Raw genomic sequence first — 17,319 nt, forward strand, 5'->3', positions numbered from 1 at the left:
TGTGGAAAATGACTGACTTGTCCAATCATCATCTTCCTGCCAAGATTTGGAAGGGAGATAACTGGCAACTCTTTCAGTCAATTGTCTCCAAGATCAGTATTGACAGCAGGCACACTTAAAAATTTCAGTACTTGAGAGGCCTTGAATGGAAAATATTACACATTTTTGTACTTGCAAAACCTGTTATACATTATATTTAGCTCAGTACGTGCATTTTAGTGACTCCTGTGTCACTGAAACTAATAGTCTGCTCATGTGGAGGGGCTTTGTATGTAAAGAAAAAATAATCTGCTAGCAATCAAGCAGCATTAGTTACCTCTGAAGTCACTGTCCTCATTAAAACTTTGGCTTCCTACACACTGTAATACATTTTAAGAATGTATACTACATTCCATTTTTTGCATAGAAGCTTAAGAGCTAAAAGGGATAATATACAGTCAATAAACAGACTGACCAACTTGACTAGGTTTGATCATTTTCCCTCCAGAAACATTGAGTGTTAAAAGTCCTTCTCCCCTATAATGAAACTCACATTACTTGTATAATCCATTCCCTTTTGCCAAGATGGTCTCTCTTACAGGGCAGCAGCCACAGGTTAAACAGAAATAACAGACTAGGCCAAAGAAGCACTCCCCAAAAATAATTGCCACTTAGAAAATCCATTTAACTGTTTGGTGAAGAGTTTATTCCAAACAGAAAGCAACATCAAACATCAGCTTCAAACCAGTCTTAGCAGCTGACAGATTCTCTGTAAAGTTTGTGCCTCTCAGACTGCACATTTATTTTATTTTGGAAGATTTTATCCTTAGCCACACCCACATAAATATTACATCAAATTTTCAGGGGGTTTTGTTGTTTGTTTTGTGGGGGGTTTTCCAAGTTATATTCAAATTGTATCTTGGCAAGAGTTTGAAATGTAAGGAAACTTAGGTTTGCCAAAACTGTGTGAGAAAATACTCAGCAGACACCATAAACTTAGAAGTTTAAGGCATTAAGAAGAATATCAAAGATGGCAAAATATGAAAGCATATAAATCTGTTGTAAATTTAAGAGATAGAAATGATTCACAGATTTCATGTTAACAGACAAACTCTGCTCAGCTAAAACAGCCACAGGAATGCTGGAAAAAAGTTAAAGCTTAACATGCACCAGTGTTTTACAAAGTAGGCATGAAACACTGTTAGCATCAAGTGTAATTACGCCTAAACTGAGAAAATATGCAAGAACAAGAATAATTTACTCCATTCATAAGTTAAGTAGATGTCACTAAGGAAAAACAAACAATTCAGGTTCAGTTCTGGTTCAAGCAGCCGCAAGTCCCTCACTGTATCTATGAGTTTCATTTTGAGAACTTATGCAAGTGAAGAAAAGTGCCCCGATTTTTAAGTGGACAAAACAAGTGATTACTTAAAGTGTTCTTGAGATATTTCAAGAACTTTTTTTTATTTCATCTCAATAAATTTATTGCTACTTGTTTTATTGGTAAATTCCCATGGACCAGAAGCAAAGGCAAGTTTTTGTCATCTCTTATCCTGGCAGAAGAGATCTCATTCAGCACAGTAATCCGACCCTAACATCTCTGTGCTCCAGATGTGCCACTTCTGCTAAAAGTTTTGCTGTCTTTACTTGAAAGATTCCTAATTCTTTGAAATATAATATTCTTACTGACAATTTCTTCCCTGCTTCTCTTAACATCCCAATTCCCACTTCTCAGAGCTCCCTAAAACTGGCAGGAACACTTCCCTTGCATTGATTAGTTGCCTCGGGGTTGGGGAGAGCAAGGATCTGACATCTCCAGCAGCAGCCAGTGGTGTCAGGTCATGTGCAAGACAGAGGAGGATTGTGGCACAAATACCAAAGAAATGCATCAGGTTAAAAGGGCAGTTCACAATTTCTATGAAGTTGAGATAGGGTCTCTCAAACCTCCTTACTCATCACAGGAAGGAAGAGAAACTTTCTTTTCTGAGCACTTTTTGGGCAGAGGCTGCAACACAGGATTCCACCAGAAGCACCATGAGGTCAGGAGGAAAGCATGTCCTCTGGGCCTCTCCCCCAGCAGGGAGCCAAAGTCCTTTCAAGGCCAGAAATTGCTGCATCTCCATGAATGAAAGAATGTGCACATGAGTAACTGAAAAGACAAAGGGCTTTTTTTTTTTTTTTTTCTGGTGGAAATAAGGATTCGGCTGTGACTAAACTGAAGTGTCAGATGAAACCTGAAGACTTCCTGTCTCAAGTCTCAACCACAAAGATGACAAAGGCTCAGGTCTGGTGCAGACCCTCCCAAAACCAGAGAGGGTGCATAGAAGTAAGTAAAGAAAACTGTCTGAATTTCTGCCTGAACAACTCACTGTGAATTAGCTAAAAGTGGGGATACACTGTGCACCAAAGTTAGAGGAAAGTGCAATTTGGGAAAAAAAATGTCAGTGTGAGAAAATAGCTTTCATCTACATACAGCAGAAACACCTCAATGTTGTTAGCCTGTCTGAGACAAGAATTATGTTGATAGATACATGAACCAACGCCTATAAGACCCCAGTTTAATTATTAGTTACAAGTGTTTGTGATAATCAAACCCACATGTCTTGTGTAAGCAGCCAGGTTCTCACCATGCAGGAGTTACATGGTTCAATTCTCACTCCCCCCTCAGGCTGAATCATCCGAAAGCAGCCACAGCGGGTCTGGATACCAGACTAACAGGTTCACTGATACAACACACAGACAAAGCATTCCCTACGGTTTTTAATTCTCTTGTTGTTTTTCAGGCTGAGTGTTCAGTCCAGAACATGTCCACTGGAACACATCCTATTCAGTGTCAGGCCAAAACACACCCCGCTGGAAAATGTGATGCAGCGGGGATATTAAAAAAAAAAAAAAAAAAAAAAAAAAAAAAAAAAAAAAAAAAACCCACCAATTTACACACAGCTCTTTATTCAGTCACCAGGCAATGCTGGATTTCACTTCTAATACTGAACTAAGAGCAGCATTAGAAGATGAAAAACTGAGGTCTATTTTACTGGGCCATGGAACTCTACAGTGTTTCATCAGAGCACTGAAGTGCACACCTCTCCTCTAGTTTCATTTCTTTGTAGGAAACTTCACTTTGAGAAATGAAACCTATGTGCACTCCAAAACCAAAATACTATTTAACAGTTGAAAGGGTTTACATCAGATGTAGCAAATCTACAACATTAACAAAATCTAAAAAGGACTGCAACAAACAGTGTTTACCTATGAGGCTCTTAACAAAAAGAATATTTGAGGGGAGAACACAAACTTTATTTCACAAGGAACTAAGCAAAAAAGGACTTAATAGTCATCCCTGATTTATCATGATACTTTATTTTTTCTTAGTATCTTCTACTGAAGCCCTCAAGAGCCCTGATGGCTATCAAGTAAGATCAGATCTGACTACATGAAAGACAAATAAAGGTTATCTGCTTAAGAGGAAATGTCTAGTTTTAGGAAATCAAACATTAAAACCCAGCCAAGTCTGTGGCAAAAACAGAAATGGAACTAAAAATTTAAAACCTATGCTTAACCACTACCTCAGTTCTGATAAATAAAAACCCACCTGGTACAGTAAGATCAGTAACGGAGGACATTTTACAAGTAATATAGCATTTTAAAACAGCTGTAATCAGCTGCTGCCTACAGCAAGTAGTATTACTAGAGAAACAAAAATACATTTTTCTACATTATGCTGCAGTGCTTATGGGATATTGGTGACTGTCACCATGAATACCACAGAAGTCCATTAGAAAATAAGGAAATGAATGCTAGAATTGCATCAAAGGCCTCCTGGAGAATACTACTTCATTAAAATCACTTCAAATGAAACAAAATGTAACAAAACCCTAAGAATATCACTTTTCTGATGGCTTTCTGTAATTCATTAAAGGAAAAAAAAAAACAAACCTAAACTCCCCTCTGGGGATTATTTATAAATGGGAGGAAAGCAGTAACCGAAAGAACTTCCTGAGACACAGCTATGAACCTTTTCCTCAGAAAAACTAAAAAGCAGTACTCAGCCAGGAAACCACACTAAGAGCAAACAACATTACTTTCCTATTAATCTTCAATATCTGAACTATTCCACAGCTCCATTTCTGCCCTTTTCTAAAACAAACCCAAACTGAACCTCAAACCAATGTCCTTCCTCCCCAGCCTCAGAAATCAACACCATCTTTCAGCATCTCCTGTGTGAAGAGATAATGACAAGTAAAAAATGCCTGGATTGTCCTTATACAGGCAAAACAGCTCTTGACAACAGTGGCAGAGTCCAAAGCACCTGGCATGTAATTGCCACAGAAAGGCTGACTTAATATTGGAGACTCCATTCCTATAGTATAGGAAGTTGGCACTTGTACCTCTTAAGCAGAAGCTTTATTGTACATCACAGGGATATTGATAGCCAGCAAAATTAACTCCTGTGGTTTTCGAGAGGTTTTTTTAGATTTCCATAATGCAAGTTAGCTTAGTTGTGTTCCAACATTCCTAAAATAACATATATTAATGTTTGGGAAATACATTCAATTCACTCCTTAGAAACATCTATGCTCCTGAAGATCTCTTTAGTGTGGGGGTGTTTAAGCACATATCTCATATTCTGCTTCCACCCTTCAACAGCAATGAGAAGGCTTTGCAACACACAGAATATAAAGCAACATAAAGCAAAACTAGCTTAAAGGGGTTTACAAGCTGGAAAATGCTGTTAAATAACAGTCAGACTTAGTAACACCAGTCACGACCTCACTCAGACTACATGCTTTCTGTATTAAATTTCAGCTTGCAAATGTTACTTCTTGCTTACAGCAAGAGCATATCAATTGAACAATGTGGAGCTCATTGAGCAATTCCCTGTTGTCCAGAGATACTCATCAACTCAGTTTTGGGTTTTTTTTTTATTCTGTAAGACAGGAGAACGCTATTGGTATTTCAGAAAGTTATTCTAAATCACAAGCAGTCATTTATCATTATCATGTCTTTCATCCGTTAGGCAGAGCACAGCAAGCCCATCCTCACCTTGCATACTGAGGCACACTGTCCATCTAGCACATGCCAAGATCAAGTAAGATTATCTAATTTCCAGATACTTCCTACTAAATTATGTCATTTCAGGAAAAATATATGTGAATAAACCTTCACTGTTCCAGTCTTCATAGACAGAAATCAATTGTGTCAGATCTAAACCAGAATACAGATTTGTTTTATTTTAGTTTTATAATAGAGTGAAAAGAGGCTTCTAAATTATTGTCAAATAAAGCCAAAGCTATTACCCTTCTAATGATTTGCATGTTTTTTGCGTTGCATTTTTTTGCCTTAACAATTTAATCTTTGCTTTCTAAAAGCATCATTATACATCAGAGTGGTTTAATCCCTATAGCAAAACTATAACGGAAGGCAAATATTTCTATATTGATCTTAAATATAGGAATAAAAGAATGCAGTCTATGTAATAACAACATGTGATAAGCATTTATTTTTAGTCTAATCCCAACATATCTGAAAGATATGCATGGTTTCAGGCTCTAAAAGAAGCATCTATAGTCAGCAAAATTACTAAAACAAACACAAAAAAAACCCCTCAAACAAGCAAATAAACTCAACAAACCAACCCAAACTTGACTTCCCTGTCTGAAAAAAATAGTATTTTTAAGAAAAAAAAAAAAAGTCAAATTCAGAATTACTTTTTGCTGTATTTGTCAGACATCTGTGCTATATAACAGTTCATATAAAGCAATTGCACAGATGTTTCTCACTGGTTAAAGGCAAAAAAGCAAGATGACTAATTAAGGCACTTTAGTTACCACTTGATCCACTGCAAACAGATGGGAACTTCTAGGATCCAAAACTTTCCTCCCTCCATTTTCACAAGGGTCTCTCAGGTGCAGACCTCCACCACAATCCCTCACTACTCATTCAAGTAGTGATGTCCCAGTTTATCTCTTCCCCAGCTTTTTATCAGCTTCTGCTATTATAACATCTGAGCTACTCTCCCAAGCAACCTCACCAACCTTTATTCCATCAAGGACTTGGACTATGAGGGTAGGAATTTGAAAATGTATCCCATATTGAACTTACAGGCTCTCAGGTTGTGAGAGACAGTTTCTTGATGATGGCCTCTTCATTTTCACACAAAAAAAGGTGAAGTTTTTAAATATCCCCCTAATATGACTGCCCTCATAACCTCAAAAATATAATGCTAAAATGGCTGCAATTGCTGCAACTCAGAGGTGATATTTTGCATTTCCCTGGAGGCAAACAAACTAAAAATAAAATTAAAACCAAAAACGTCAACATGTTAACAGCTTCTGCTTTAACCTCTCTCTGCTTGATTTTCAACTTCCTCACGTGGTATTAACTATATGGGGGCCAGAGGGGAACGAACCCGAAATTAAAAGTAAAAAAAATCTTTAAACTTAAATTTGAAGGAAATATTTTGATGTTCAATAAATAGCAATCTGCCTTTGGTACTTGCCATTGTCCACCATCTGTATCTACTACTGTATTTATGTCCCTATGCTATTTACTCCAGCAACCTCAAGAAACTGCACGGCCTTTACAAATCTTTTGCAGCTGTAGATTCCCAGCAAAATTCTAAGGTACACAATGTGAGAAAGGCTTATATTCCTGTTGATTAACTCACCCACAGTCCCACCTATTTTCCTGGCAGATGGGTAGGTATCATCCTGCACTGAACTCTGCTTTTTACCCTGCAACCTCCCACTTTGATCCCAGCAACTCTCCTTTGAACTTCAAAACAAGCCTTTAGTTTGTTGGATTCACTTAGCTGCAGCATGTTCTGTGGTTCATCTAATTGCTACCTGAGCAGCAGCAAAGTGCTATGTACAAACAACTCTGAATTTCAGCTGGAAGCAAGAGCTGTACCCTTCCATTCATTTAATGTGTGGGCAGGCTTTCCAAAGGCATGGCTTAGGTAGCTAAACTTGCTTAGCTCCTAAATTAGGAGCAAAAGGTTCCTACTTTGCTTCCAACAAGTGCATAGATTTATACATCAGCCTTTGGATGAAAAAAAAAAAACAACCCAGCATCATTAGCTTTGAATTCTTTGGACAATGTCTCAACCCATTATCAGTTAATTTCAGAGCAAGATAAAATGACTCAACTGACTTCATTGCAATGCACAGCACAAAAAGGCCACAGTCAATATCAGAAAGCTCTCCAGTACTGTTTAAAGTCTCAGCAGACTCCGCTGAGTAGCTACCTGTACAGCTGCCACTTCAAAGCTTAGTGACATGGCTAAACAAGAGATGTGAATGCCTGTTTGGGAGGCACTGTTTTTCACCTAGTTATTTTCAGGCTTAATCACTGAAAACTAATATTAATGACTGAAGGTAAATTAGCCTTGGGGAATAAGTTGTCAAAGGTTTGAATAGCATTTGAACTACCAATATACCGTTTGTTTACTACATACAAAGCCATACTGCCTCAACTGAGTTCTGTGAACTTTTTGTCTCAGCTCTCTCAATTAAAAAGAAATTATTTCCTTAATCATCCAGCACTTAGTTTTGACATCCCTGAAACAAGTTACATAAGAATTAGTATTGCAAAAAGAATGACAGCAAAAAAAAAAAAAGTTTTCAGATTTTGAAAAAATTACTTGAAAGCTGTGGTGTCATTTAACCAATTATTATTGTCTCTTGTTCAACTGGCATAGGACAATGAAGCTTCTATCTTTCTAAAAAAGCAAATCACTGAAGAACCAAACTGAAGTCAAAATACCTATGTAAGGAAAAAGATGATGACTAAAGTTGGGAGAAAAATATAAGACTTCAGAATGCATTCTTATCATAATTTTCTTCAGGCTCATCCATATATGGTTTAGGGAAACAGAATACCCACCCAAGGAACCTATGACTCATAGAACTGAAACATGAATTTTAACCATCATCTAAAGTGAAGCCTATAAATTAAACAAAAAATAGTAAGAAAAAAGCATACTAAGCTAATCTTACTGCTGAAAACCCTTTCCCAGCTGGTTAACTTGAAAAAAGATCTTAGAAAATAGAATTCAATTGGTCCATACCATTTTTTCTTGTTTCCCCTATCTTAAATCATGCTACCCTTAAGCAAAAAGCCTAGACTTCATGATTCCCGAAAGAAAAACCAAAAAGATAAGGGACGACAGTATGATAAAGATTCATACTCAGGCAGGCAGCTAAAACAAATACCATGGCTTTTGAGTTTACTAACTGCAGAACTCAGCCCTATGGCTCATCTAAATTTTGTCTCTGAGTCCTGTAGGACATCAAGAATATCCAGAAGGCCCGAGCTTCACCTATGACACTTGGGCAACCCCATGCTTTAAAAAGATTTATGAAAAAAAACCAACAAGCCCATGGCCATCACTGAAATTCATCTATTGCTTTGTAGCTGCTGTGTTCCTTCACTGAAGAGCTGGAATCAGAACTGCAGTAACTGCTCACTGCCAACTTACTGCACCCAGAAAATATTTTTCACCCAAAGAAGCACTGCAATACAGCAGTAGAGGAGTAAACAATCTGGAGAACCCTTCTTTCATTCCCCAAGACAAACAAGCTCAATGCCTTTTGTCCTAAATTAGTAAATTCATAGACAGAGTGAAAGAAATTCCTTTACAAAGCAAACTATACTCATGCAGATCTGTTTTACTAAATAGAGAAATAAATATGTTCTCTATCATTATAGAAAAAACAAAGCCCAAGACTTTCCATCTTTCACTTTTATCACTGCATTGCTGACACTTTTTCCAGAAGTTTCACAGGTATCATGATCTCATTCATCTGCAGAAATCCACAATTCTTTATCTTTCTCACTCCCAAAGAATCATTAAGGCAGATCTCTGGAGAAACAGTCCCCAAAAATAATATTTTAAAAATAGGTGGTGGCTTTTAGCTGTTCAGCAACTTGAGAGATTTATTTATAAAAGTCCATGCTAAGTTACTGAACTTGAAAATGTATCCAATATAGCAAGCATCTGATTTCCATCTGTCCTCATGGGAAACTGAATGGCTTTAGATTAAAATGAAATATTGGGGTGCAAAAGGGCAAGATCTCAGAAAGGGAAGGATGAATTGAAACAAAAATTGGAGGAGATCTATCAAGAAGCTAAAATATCAAGTTACAAAATAAAAAGAAGAGAAAAAAACCACACTCCATACTTCTGAGTGATATAACATCACAGCACATATCACAGCTGAGACAGCCACAACACACAAAGTATCACCAGACAATCCCAGAAGGCTTCAATCCATACAGAGTAACACCACACCACTGCAGAAGGCTTCAAGTGTCTGCCCTTCCTGCTCTTCAGCCCAACCTTTCATACCCTCCTGTTCCTGCGTGGCACCTGTGTGCCCTCTGCTCCCTCTGGTGATGGTCAGTGCCCCTGGGCTTTCCATGGCTCATTGCTGTCAGTGCTGCTCACCTGCTGCTCACAGCTGTAGCCCACTGGGGATGAGGCTGGCCACAGCCACACCCCCAATTGCCACAAACTGTGTGCCTACAATATAATATGAAAAATGAGCAAATAACATGCCTACATCCAAATTTAATTTCAGAACCGAAAAAAAGATATAACTTCTATACTAAACAATGTGACTCGTTTACAGACCTTATTGATTTTAAAGACATACACCTGAAAATACTTGCCAACACATGCAATGTTAAGCAACTACTACTGCACAAAGGGCTGGCAAAGCACAATTTTGTCCATTTGTACTTGAGCAACCTCTAAGCAAAGTGGACTTGTAGTTGTGTCAGCTGCACCTCCAGCTCCCTTCCAGGGCATGCAACAATTCAATGTTTAAAAAACCTAGCTGTGATACTGCCTTACAGGGAACAAAGGGAAGCTTTTATTTGCCCTTCAAATATTTTGCCAACATTCAATTACAAGTTACAAAACATCTGAATTGGTTTTCCACAAGGGGTACTTGCATATCTGCCTACATAAATATACTGCTTTAAATCTGTAAGTAGAGGTTTTGAAGGTAGTACTTTAACTATCTCTTCCAGCCTCCCAGACAAGCTAATTCTTGCCCCTTGCTTAGTTTCTCTTGATTTTATTTTTTTCTACTTTGCACATGAAGAAGAGAGGAAGCCAAGTGAAAACCTAAATAGGTTAAGTATCAAGTTAAATATTTATAATAAGGAATCAGATAATAAAGAATTTCCTCTCTTGCCTTTACCATAGACTACAGAAGTTTCCTTTGTAGCTTTTAAAAGGTGAAGTGTCACCATGCCCTGACCACTGTGCAAACTGGGGTGCTGGAGTACATGCTCAAAGTAACACCACTAACCATTGTGTTCTTTTAAAGCAGCAGCAAGCCAGGGCAGTGTCTCAGAATTGATGGACTCTTTCAAAACTAACCTCAACATCCTTGCATTGTAGTTCAAACTATCAGTGGACTGTGTGAAAGTAGATAAACTCTCAGAAGTAAAAATGAAATATAAATAAAAAACAGTAATAGCAAAATAAAATATGTTTTGCATTTTCCTATTCTGTGGCACTAACCCATATTTTGAAGGTCAGCTTTGCTTCACATTGACAGTATCTCCTTAATCTGTCATGTGACCAGTAACAGTTAAAAATATTTTATTTATTTCTGTTTCATTTTGGGAGAAGAGGCAGGAACAGAAAAATATAATTATGGAGAACACTAAGTATTAAAATGGTTTATCTTGCCACCCTGTTTATACTCTCAAGCTCCCCTGCCATGGACAGCCAGCATTTCCAGTTAGCATGAGTTAGTTTGACTCCAAGAAGCTATCCATGCTATAAAGAACAAATAAACAACCAAAGAAGATCTGTTAAACAGCAGGGCAAAGAAATTTTCACAGGCAGAGGAACCAGGAGAGCACTGCCTACACCTTTGGTTTCTTGGGATACTGGCAGAATTCAAAACAGCTTAGACCATGAGACTACAAAGCAGCAGAGGCACAAGACACATCTATCACACCCCCAGATGCCAGGACCAAGGCTACGCCTTTGATCCCTGTTAGTCTGATCCTGACTTAGCCTTCAGCTGTCAGGCAGCCAACAGTGGTGAGTCAGATGCTACACTAGGTAGGAAGGCTGAGAACAGCAGGGGATCAGGCTAACTCATGATTAATTTGATTTCCAAACCACTCATCTCTGTACATAACCAGAAGCAGCATCAGACAAGTTATTACCTGACTGGGACACACCTGCCATGACTTTCCTATATCCAATATTAACCCTGCCCATACAATCATGGTGACAGGAGAAAGCCGGCCAAACCACCTGCCTGCTGCAGTGACTCAGTGGAAAGTGCATTTCTGAACGACCTGCCAGTCTCCTTGGCAGTCAGAAAAGCAAATGACACACTAGATGCAACATGTCATTCTTCTAATGAACTGATATAATACCTGTCCTTCATCAAGAAACTTTTAATGCCACCTTTACAAGTTTCACTCAGGGAGATGCCCTAGGCATGAACCACACCACACGGTACTCCTTTCCTCAGACTGTGCAAAGGGAATCCCTTAGTCAGGGTAGCTAAGCACCAAAGCACAGGACAATGGGAAAAACAAGAAACAACAAGCAGTGCTGCAGCCTCTTACAGAAGAGAGCACTCACACAACCATTCAAATGCATGGCACTTAGGACTGGGAACAAGCACTGCCACTCTGGAGATGGATATTTGTCAGATCTGCAACCACATCACCTCTTTTTATTCTAATACTGATTAACTCGCTCAAAGATGTAGTCTGTTCATTAAGGGGAGGATAATTTGCCCCAAAAACCAGTCAGTAACTGGTGAAGAGATATGGTAATCTCATCAAGGAACTTTGCACTGCTGAAGGCAGGCCTGAAGAGCAATCATGTCCTACAGCTGCTGCTGTTTGGAACAAGAAGAGATGCTTTTCCCTATGTGATGGATTCACAGGCCAGTCTCCTCCAATATGTTCACTCACGTCATTGAACCAAAATAGTGGTCTTCCAGCAAAAAAACATTTAGCCATGGGAGGCTTTTGAGAATGGGAGGGATTAATTGCTTGTGCTGCTGCTCATTCTTCTTCATGTTCAATAACCCATATGTGAGCATCCTGCTCCTCTCCTGCAACAACTTCCAAAACAGAGCCCCAGGCTATACCAGAGATATGCTGGGATTCAATAAAGCCTATGATTTAGCAATGACATTGGGCAAAGCCATAACTTCTATAGCAGGCACTTCAATTAGCAAAGGGAGGCTGCTACTTAGTGACAGTGGTAGCACTGTGGTGGAAACATCTCCCAGACTCTGTGTAGAAGAATTTTGATCCATTTAATTCAAGGGTTAACTATTTAAATCCATAATTTTGTTAGCCAGTAAGAATGGTGCTGTAGGCCTTGACCCAAAATAATATTCCTAGTCACTTGGGGGAGGAGGTAAAAAGCATTAATAAGACCTGCTTTTAAACAGATTAATTAAACAAAACAAAAGGAAGAGGAAATTGCGGGATTTGTAATTTTCTCTTCTTCCCCCCCCCACTCCCTCTCCCCCCTTCCCTCGCATTCCCCCTTTTGTCCTGCGTTCCCTTATCACTCCCCCTCCCCCTGTGATCCCTTGTCCCGACCCTTTGTTCCCTTGTCCTTCCCCCTCGCCACACGGTCCGGTCCCTGACCCCCCCACCTTTCCCATTGCTGTCCTCGGGGTCTCCGGGGTTTCCCTGCCCCTGTCCCCTGCCTCCCATCCCATTGTCCGTAGCTCAGGTTCCCCCCGCCCCCGGCACGGGGTATAACCAACCCTCGGTCAGTGTCCCGGTGCCTCGGGAACACGCTCCCACAATAAACACGTGTTTGCACCCGAGCCCCGTGTCGCCCTCTCGTCTGTTCCCGCGCTAGAACTGAGCCTCGCAGAGCCGAAGGGAAAAAGCGGCGCCACCTCTCCCCTCCTCCCGCTGTGTCCTGCCAGTGCCCGCCCGGAGCCGGTCTCACACGGCAACACATGGTAGCAGAGGATGATTATTTCCATCAATTTGTGAAAGGAGGGAGAGAGAAAGGAACTCTGCCGCCACAGACGCTCTGCAGATGCGAAGAGGAGTTGACGCGCCAGGCAGAAAACAAACCCGAAGCTCCGGGACCCTCTTCCATTCTTGCCGCGTGCTCTCTATCCCGCCTGGGAGCGGTCGCGCTACGGGGGCAGCAGGACTGCAGGGGCTGGGAGCAGGGTAGACTTACCCGAGGACAAAGAGGAGAGTTTGGCAGTGGCTTGATGGACTGAGCTCGAAGAGTGGCCCATCAGGGGATGGCAGCTGAATGGAGACCAGAGGCTGACAGTGGCCAAACCCAAAGATTCAGGGGTGAGCTCTGGGTTAATGGGAACACCCAGGCTTCTGGGAGAGCCAAACCGCGAAAGAATACATCCTCAGTTCAGCGTGATTTTCCACCACCAAGGAGAGAGATAGAGATTTCACCGCCTGAGCCCGAAGGGTAAGTTGGGTCAGAGCAGGGTGGGACCCTGGCAGGCGGCTGAGCGACCTTTTTTTCTTTTGAGTTTTAACCACCGTCCATGTCCAGACAGGGGCTGTAGGCTTGCATGTCCCTGGCGGCCGGGAGGCTTTTTCTTTTCCAAGGAGGATGCAACCTCGCTCGGTCTTTTTTGGGGTAACTCATACTGGAAAGCTCCTTCTCTTTCTCGGAAAGCTGCCTTTTCTACTCTCTCCTCCCTATTCTGGGCTATGGGGGCAGGGGGGTCAAAAGGACACCAATGGGACAGAATTGTAAATGGCGACACGTCAGCTATGGGAGAATTGTTAACATCCTAAGAGAGGCCCTTCATATCCACGCATTTCATCAGCTTCCAGCCGCATTGGGCTCCTCTCCTGTAGATTTCCCCCTCGGCTTCTGCGAAGCTTCCCCTTCCCTTTTCCCCACGGACTTCCCCAAACCTCCTCTCTTGGGGATGGCAGCAGCCGAGCCTCCCCAAGCGCCCTGCCGGACACTGTTATCCTCCCTTAGGGGTGGCATTGGCCGTGCCTCCCTGGGTGAGATGCAGTGCACCCGGCACCCCCTCCCAAGATGGCGCTGGCCACGTTACAGGGACCCCATTTTCCCACCTTGACCCTTATCTTCCACACCAAGTTTTCCTGCCAGCTCCACCCCTCCCCCAATGGCCCTGCACCATCCTGCAGTGAGGCCAGCCCCTATTGGGGGGGAGATGAGGTTGGATTAATCCCCCAGTCCTTCTTCTGGCCTCCCCTCTGATGGGAGGGATTGCCGGAGGGACCCCTCCGTTAGAGGACCTCCCTTTGTAAGAGAAGGGGGGACCCCCTTCGAAGGGAGTGGAGCTGGAAACCTGGACCAGAGCTCCACTGTTTCTTTCCCCTGAAACAGGGGTGCCCAGGTTCACCCTCTATCCCATCTCCTAAAATGTACCTTGCCTAAAGTTCCCTTATTATTTCAATACAAGATTTCCCCATTGCTTGTGATAATTTGGAAATAACTTCTTGGATTGAGTTATATTTTATAGAAGGAAAGATATAATTACTGCCCCCAATGCTACGCCAACTTCGCAATCAAATAATCAAATTGGAGAAACCACATCGCTGGTCTCTGCCTGCCTCTGCTCTGCTAGAATTTGAAAACCACAAGCATCGCATCATGAATCCTGCTTTCATCCTCGATACAGAATGTGTTTATGATAATTTTGTACCCTTTATCTTAAACTGTAATGTGGAAAATATTTTTGCCCCATTCATTGTAACTATGATTGGTGTATCACTTTCTGATGTCTCTTTGTAACATTGCTAATTTGTTTTTACCTCAGAACTCCCTTTCCTTTATGTAAATTCAAAAGAGTGAGCTGTGGGATTTGTAATTTTCTTTTCTTCCCCTCCCATTCCCCCTCCTCCCTTCCCCCGTGTTCCCCCTTTTGTCCTGCGTTCCCTTATCACTCCCTGTGATCCCTTGTCCCGACCCTTTGTTCCCTTATCACTCCCCCTCGCCACGCGGTCTGTTCCTGCCCCCCCGCCTTTCCCATCACTGTCCCCGCGGTTTCCCTGCCCCTGTCCCCTGCCTCCCGTCCCATTGTCCGTGGCTCAGGTTCCCCCCGGCACGGGGTATAACCGACCCCCAGTCAGTGTCCCGGTGCCTCGGGAACGTGCTCCCACAATAAACACGCGTTTGCACCCGAGCCCCGTGTCGCCCTCTCGTCTGTTCCCGTGCTAGAACTGAGCCTCGCAGAGCTGAAGGGGAAAAGCGGCCGCTGCCTCTCCCCTCCTCCCGCCGTGCTTCCCACCGGCGCCCGCCCGGAGCCGGTCTTGCACAGCAACAGGAAATAGAATAGGTGACATAAAGCTGGAAAAAGTCTTTGTCAAGCCACATAATTAACATCTAATAAGTTTTCTTAAATGCTATAAATCAAGACAGATAATAGGCTATCGCAGCATATCTTTCAATCACTGACATTTAACTCCATAGACTTTGCCAAAACACTTACACATTTTTTATATCCTCCAAACCACTGTTAGGAGAATAATCAATTCTCTTTAAAAAAGGAGCTATCTTACCTTTGCAGAGTCATGTTCAAATTGCCTGTACATGCCTTGATCTTGTTTTGTGCTTCTAGATGAGTCATCCCATCCGTGCTTATCCCATCAATGGTGAGAACCACATCACCAATCCCCACGTGTGCCTGGGCTGCCTTGCCACCATCATTAAGCTGAAACATTGCAAGAACGGTAAATGAGAAACTTGGATGGTTTATGTTTATTGAACACAAAATCTCATTTTATTCACAGTGCTGTTTCATGAAAAGACAAAAAACAAGATATCTTTTCTTATTTGTGAGTCCTGTGAAAATCGCTGCAATACCTATAGGTATTCATTCTTATTTCACTTCAATGACAGGAAAGAACTGCACAATATAGCCTGTTTTTCAAAATCAAACTTCACTTCTACTTTACTGGCTGGAAGCTATGGACATTCATGAAGAGACACCAGCAGGGACAGGCATTCAGTTTCCTGCACTCCAAGTTACAGCCACCTTTCCCTTCATACATGAATTTTTCTGACAAGAGGAGCTATAAACCAGCTTTTCCACTCTAAATTTTCCACTTAAAAATCTCTTCAAAGTTCATTATTTGTTAATGACTCGTCACATGCAGGGAAGACTGTTAATAGTGAAGCTAACTTTTCTACAGCGACTAGAAAGTCAAAAGTTCAACATCACAGACAGGCTGCTTGCAGGACATTATTTTTCCTTTCAGTAGGTTTACAGGCCCCAGTGACCTGCAGTATATTCAGATCAGGATAAAAAAAGCTTCTTGAGAAGTCTAACTCTTTGATCAAGTTCACAGCCAAAGTTCAGTTCAACTGCCTTTGGTCCACTTGAATGAAACAATATTACAGCAGAAACCTCTGTAAAATTTACACTATTGGCCCCAACTGAACAATAAATCAATCTTTTCACCTGATGCATTTGAATTTCAACTACCTTCATTTCAAGAACAGAAACAGAAATTAAAGTAACACATAGTAAGATCTATATCCCTGATCCTCAATCTTCGAATTATTTTATAGCAGGTTGAAAAAACATCCTGGATCGTGTAAATTTCCTCTATGTTTCCAAAAGTATTTCCTACATTACAGCAGAAATGTCGTAGCTGCTGGTGGTATGCATGCAAAACCTCATAACTCTGTCCTCTGCCTGCAAGCATGAGTCTGTTCCTTGAAGAAATCATTGCTTTTAGGGAAGTGCTGCAAACAGCAGAATTATTTTATCTTCATTTCCAAAAGTAGAATTCACCTTGAGCTAAAATGGTGCTTTAGCACATGATTTGAGAGCTAGTGATATTCAGCCAGGAGAAAAGGAGGCTCAGGTGAGACCTCATCCCTCTCAACAACTGCCTGAAAAGAGGGTGTAGTAACATGGGGGTCAATCTCTTCTCCCAGGTAACAAGTTACAGGATGAGAGCAAACTCAAGTTGTACTACAAAAGGTTTAGTTTGGATACTAGGAAAAATTTCTTCATGGAAAGCATTGTCAAGCACTGGAACAGTCTTTCCCAGGAAAATACATTCACCATCCCTAGAATTGTTCAAAATATGCATAGATAAGGCACCTGAGGACACAGTTTAGCGGTTAACATGGCGGTGCTGCTACCTTGACAATCGGACTTGGTAACGCTTAGAGGCCTTTTCCAACCTTGACAATTCTATGATTCTATGACTTTTCAAAGGTACACCAAAGGAAGGTTTTCATCTCCTTTGTTTTTTAATTGCTCCTGTTTTAGTTTGTGCAGTATGGACAAAGAAGTTTTGGTTCTTTGTTACTTTACAAAGTACAGCCACCAGTCTACACATCACTCACTTCAA

General features: G+C 41.3%; 1 protein-coding gene across 4 annotated transcripts in view; it reads right to left on the minus strand.

Annotated features, from left to right (window-relative positions):
- The window catches only part of PDLIM5 (PDZ and LIM domain 5), a 137,278-nt gene that overhangs the window by 69,838 nt on the left and 50,121 nt on the right, over positions 1–17,319 (minus strand). For all 4 annotated transcript variants that reach the window (XM_085579069.1, XM_077782963.2, XM_085579070.1 and 1 more), the window contains exon 3: positions 15,514–15,665. In XM_085579069.1, coding sequence (XP_085435195.1) covers positions 15,514–15,665 — 152 coding nt within the window. The remainder of the gene's footprint in view (positions 1–15,513; positions 15,666–17,319) is intronic.

Source organism: Lonchura striata, chromosome 4 (assembly GCF_050655825.1).
Source record: "Lonchura striata isolate lonStrDom1 chromosome 4, ASM5065582v1, whole genome shotgun sequence".
Lineage (NCBI taxonomy): Eukaryota > Metazoa > Chordata > Aves > Passeriformes > Estrildidae > Lonchura > Lonchura striata.